We start from the raw sequence: 5007 nt of genomic DNA, 5'->3' as shown, positions 1-5007 counted from the left end.
AAATCCTCTTAACTTCTTGACGTATCTTTTTTTTATATTTTGAATCTCCTCGAAGGAGATGCCGCTAATTTTCATGGGACAGCCGGGAACGATGACCCTTCTCAAGCCTCTCGGCAAAAACATTAGTTCTGCCACTGGCCACAGGGTGAATGAGGTTTTTACGGAAAAAAGTTTTTTACAAATTCCAGGAAGCAGACCTTTGACCGGCACACCAAAAGTAGTTTTTCTATCCGTGCAAAGGTTTCTTCTTGGGACGTCAGCTCGGTTGCATAGTGGGTAGGGGCTGGTAATAACTTTTACTTTATAATACCTTAAAGGGGTCGTTTGGTATAAGGTATAACAAGGTATAAGGGTGATATAAAAATTTAATAACATCTTAATATTCTGTTTGGTTAGCAAACTAGGTATAAATTATCTCGGTGTTAATTTTAACACCGGAATAACTTATACCTTATAGAAGGTGGGATAATTAGCACCGGTATAACTTATATCTTTTTCTTAAAAATTGTGCAATTATTATTCTTAATACAACATATCAAATAATGAATAAATAACAATCTCATTATAACTTATACCGCCATAACTTATATCGGTATAAATCGTATTCCAACCACAGGACTCCTAAAACAATTAGAAGGTGGCGTAGTGAGATTTCACAAACTAGCACAATCTAGAGAAATCATTTTTCTACATAGTCACTGTCTGTTGGACCCACCAAATTAGCTAATCAACGTAGTCACCAAGTAATTTAATACGTTCTGTCCACCTTACTAGCAGACAATCTTGGCAACCACTTTTGAACCACACTTATGTGTGGTCTTCAGAGAAACATACAAAATTCTAAACATGCGCTTGACTTTTAACAAGAACAACAACAACGACCCAGTATAATCCCACAAGTGGGGTCTGGGGAGGATAATATGTACGCAGACCTTACCCCTACCCCGAAGGGTAGAGAAGCTGTTTCCAGGAGACCCTCGGCTCAAAAAAGCAACAGGAGCCGATATATTAGTACCATAAAAATGCATAATAAAATACCAGCAATATAAGAGATATGAAATACAGAATACGAAATATGAAATAGGTGGTTTGTATAGTACAACTAGCAAGTAAAGCCCTGCATCAATAGACGACCAATGACATTCTTAGTCTAACTCTTAACTGGTTAGTCTCACTCTATTGTGCTATAGAAATATTCACAAGTTTCCCCTAACCTACAACCTTAATGTTCGACCTCCATAATTCCCTGTCAAGGGCCATGTCCTCAGTAATATCCCCTATCTGACTTTTAACAGATAGTAAAATATAGCAGAGGAATCATTCCGGTAGCTAATGCCAATCCTATCCCACCAGCTTTCAAGTAAACAATAATGTCAAAGTCTATCCATCCTACTGACTTTTGCAGCAGCCTTTAACGCGTGAAATCATCAATGACCAAAGAAATGATACTGAAGTTGTTTACCAGATCCAGAAATAGTAAATCTTTGGAAAACACTGGAAATAGCTTGAAACAGAGTCAAACAATCAAATAGATATGGTTGCATCCAAAACAGCAACCTAGACAAACACCAAGAGGTAGAAAGACCCACTAAAACTCCTCAGAATAGCATACAAAAGCTCCACCACTGATAAAGATTTCAGCTTTTCACTAAGAGAACTGGAGCAGAGATTGATACGAGATGGGGAAGATTGGTTGCACCATAGATGGCAACCTAGATGACTCAAAATTCAGCGAGCCAATGCCATGGATCGGTATGTATGTAGCAGCAGCATCTGCAGCTTGTGCGCTTGCTATGGCAATGGATACCCTTCATGGCCTACGCCGTAGAATATTCTGGTTTCCTTGCAACTACTTCTCTCTCAATGCTACAACCTTGACACTTCTAGCTGTCGCCACCAAGTTGTCTGTTGATCTAAATACCTCCATGCCTCGTCGCCAAGATCAGCTGACAAAACTTAGCAGTGCTACTCTAATCTGTACGGTAATTTCTAATTTTATGCCTTCTTTAGGACTCATGGAGAACAAAGAGTTGTTGATGAACATAATGGCTTTGGGTATTTTCGTCATCACAGCCATTGTGAACATTGGTATACAATTAGCTACAGGTGTAATCTATGTTTTCTGCAAAGAGCATATAGCACTCATGTTTCTTATGCTTGTTTTGCTTCTGCAACTGATCTCCTCAGCTGTGGCAATACCAACTACAAAGTGTTACTTGGACCTGAAATATAACAAGAAATACAAGTTAGCAAACAAAGAATGCGGCATCACCTATAAATGCACAACTGAGAAACTGAAGGATGAGCTGATGAAATTCTGGACCATGGCCTATACCTCTAGCCCCCACTTCGTGGCGGGGCGCTTAGCAACATGCACTGCATCTGGAGGTTTCTGCCTTCTGAGCACAGTAATTTATGCTGAAGCCATGCTTAGGTCTTACTTTCTCCATCGGAGCTTCAACTTTTGTAGTGGAGACTCTGAATACAAGTGGTCCACAACCTTGATTCTTGTAACTCAGACTGTGGCAATAGGAGTAGGAACTATTGCACCAGCTTTTAGATGGTTCATAGCCATAAATTATCGCTGCCCCAAAAAAACAAATAATGCCTGCAAAGCCAAGTTGTTCAAAGTGGAGAACTACTGGATCCGTATCCTGCTTCAGTGGAAAGAATCCCCGTTGGATTTCAGAATTTGTGGCCGGCATGGTAGAAAATTTGCTCATAAAACAAAGAACAGACTTCTAGATTTCTGTATTTGGATGCAAATTATGATGGTGTCACTCAGTAAGCTAGTTCGGCTCATTTCCACTTTCTCTGTAAGTTGGTTATTGATAAGCTGTCGGAAGGCAATCAGGATGCTGAAATGCAACAATATGGTGTCTAGTCATGATATAGAGACGCAAGCCAGTCTAAAGCCAGATCTTAGCCACTATGTTTTACATCTTGAAGGTGAGGAAGCATTAATTGACTTGATGATGCAAAGCAACCGAGATGTGGTAGGTCACTGGATCGGGATGGGGAAAAAGGAGCAGCCTAAACATCTTATACAACTTCTGGAGAAGGTGAAGTCATCACCTGGATTCAGGGGAGTGTATGGATTTGACCATGCTCAAATTCCTTCTTTAGATTCGGAAGAACCTCCTAATTGCTGGGCTCTTCCCGTAGTGACACTGACAAGCATTGCAATTGCACTTCCAGACATTGATTTCCACTCAATCAAGGAATTAATAAGGTGTGTGTATGAAGGTCTCACGTACATCAAAGTTGTGGAAGAGAACCTGGATGCTGGAAAAGACCTATCATACATCAGGAAAGCGGCAGAGTTGGTGTGGGTAGGAGTTGACTTATGTTACAAGTGGCTGGATGTCGATCTCCGCACGACAGCCACTGAAGGACAAAATCCAAAAGACGTGCTTGAAGGACTCTCTGAGAAATCAAAGCAAATATTCATCGAATTTAGAAAGAAAGATTTGAATGCTTGTTTAAAGGAATCACCCTCAAGATGGCCTACCAATATGTTGGCAGCAAACTGTATGTACAGAGTATGTGAAACACTTCTTCAAAATTCTGATAGGAAAGAGTTAGATAACAGCAAAATCATGTTTGACAAATTGTCATCCATGATCGTGGATATAACAGGCGCTTGTCTTACCAACCTACAAAGAGTTATATCCATGCAATGCCACCATAGCACCATTGAAGAGAGAGCAAAAGGTGTCCGTTCTGCCATCTTACTTCTGGGAAAAGCAGAGAGTATTCTGGAAATTCTTCGTTCACAGCCACTTCCAAACTCAGCACCAGATAAATTGGCAAAAGTTGATCATTGGCGTACACATAGCAAAGAGGTAGACTACCTCTCCTGCAGTAGTAATTCACCCTCAAATTGTACTCCAACTTCCCAAAGTTCATCTGACTTGTATCTAACAGTGGACTAAGAAGCAAACACCTGAAAGGGAAAAGGAAAAAAAGACAGGTTAAAGCCTATTATAATTTTGAGCAGCTGGCAGGACTGGAAGATGCGGAAGAAGCAAAAACAAATTTGGAAGATTCTGGATATGGTTAGAGAGATATCACAGGTGTTTCAAGGGAAAAGAGGAAACTGTCGCTTTTGTCAAAAATAAACGAATTCAGAACTTGAATTTTGCGCAACGCTTCTTTTGTAAATGATATTGATATGACGCTAGACTCCATGTAATCTTACAGTCATAAAGGACTCATGTCTAGCGAGCTTTCGTATTATGAATAAATTTACTTATTTCTTTCTTACATAAAATAAAAATAAAATAAAAAAGTATGGCTTCACATGTCTGTTGACCACCCAAAAAATTTCATTCATTCGCACTCTTGTACCTGCACTGATGGATGGGAAAAGATCGTATTGTATCCCTTCAGTAACATATTATAGAAGGACTTTACAGTAAATTGTTCGTTGCTCGGATCTTTCCACCTCAACATGTCCTGATCTGTACTGGTGATGCCTTGCTTGTACAGTAGAAGCTACAGAAAGTTCTGGAACTCCTCAAGTTCCCAGTGCTGTCGAACAGAGCTCCCCCTTCTTCGTATACTTGTATCAAGGCGAGATCTTTTGACTGGATATTAAAAAGAATGCCAGGAAAGTTCTAAACGAGGCATCATATCTCAAGTATCTTTGTTTCCATAAGTCGGTCCTAGCTCCATTTCCCAACTTAATATCTGATGGTGCTATCAAATTCCTCCCTTACCTTCATGAGTCCCTTCCACAAGTCTTCCTCCCTTACCAATTCCATGGAAAGCAAGTCGGTTATCCAACTACTATGAACTTGATATGCTACAGAGAATAAACCCAGCTCCGACTACACAAAATGTCTAAGTAAAGACAATTGTATGACCGAACCAGTTACATCTGAAATATTGAGATCACTAAAAGAAATATTGCTCCTTTATCCCACATTCGCACTGATCAACCTGTCAATGGATTTAGATACCCACTGTTAAATCAAGATACCTCTGGGTAGAGATTATTAAGCC

The 5007-nt window shown here is 39.9% G+C and overlaps 1 protein-coding gene across 1 annotated transcript; it reads left to right on the top strand.

The window, feature by feature from the left end:
- The first annotated feature begins 1025 nt into the window (after positions 1-1025).
- LOC107766612 (uncharacterized) lies at positions 1026-4299 on the top strand. The gene has a single exon (XM_075245207.1). The coding sequence runs from the start codon at positions 1680-1682 to the stop codon at positions 3933-3935; it is 2256 nt and encodes a 751-aa protein (XP_075101308.1). The 5' UTR covers positions 1026-1679; the 3' UTR covers positions 3936-4299.
- The last annotated feature ends 708 nt before the right edge of the window (positions 4300-5007 follow it).

The sequence above is a fragment of the Nicotiana tabacum genome, chromosome 1 (assembly GCF_000715075.1).
Source record: "Nicotiana tabacum cultivar K326 chromosome 1, ASM71507v2, whole genome shotgun sequence".
NCBI lineage: Eukaryota > Viridiplantae > Streptophyta > Magnoliopsida > Solanales > Solanaceae > Nicotiana > Nicotiana tabacum.
The sequence above is the reverse complement of the archived record's forward strand: the minus strand, read 5'-3'. Positions and strand labels throughout refer to the sequence as shown.

Coding starts and splice junctions, on each gene's coding strand:
- LOC107766612 (XM_075245207.1), top strand. CDS start 1,680: ATGGGGAAGATTGGTTGCACCATAGATGGCAACCTAGATGACTCAAAA.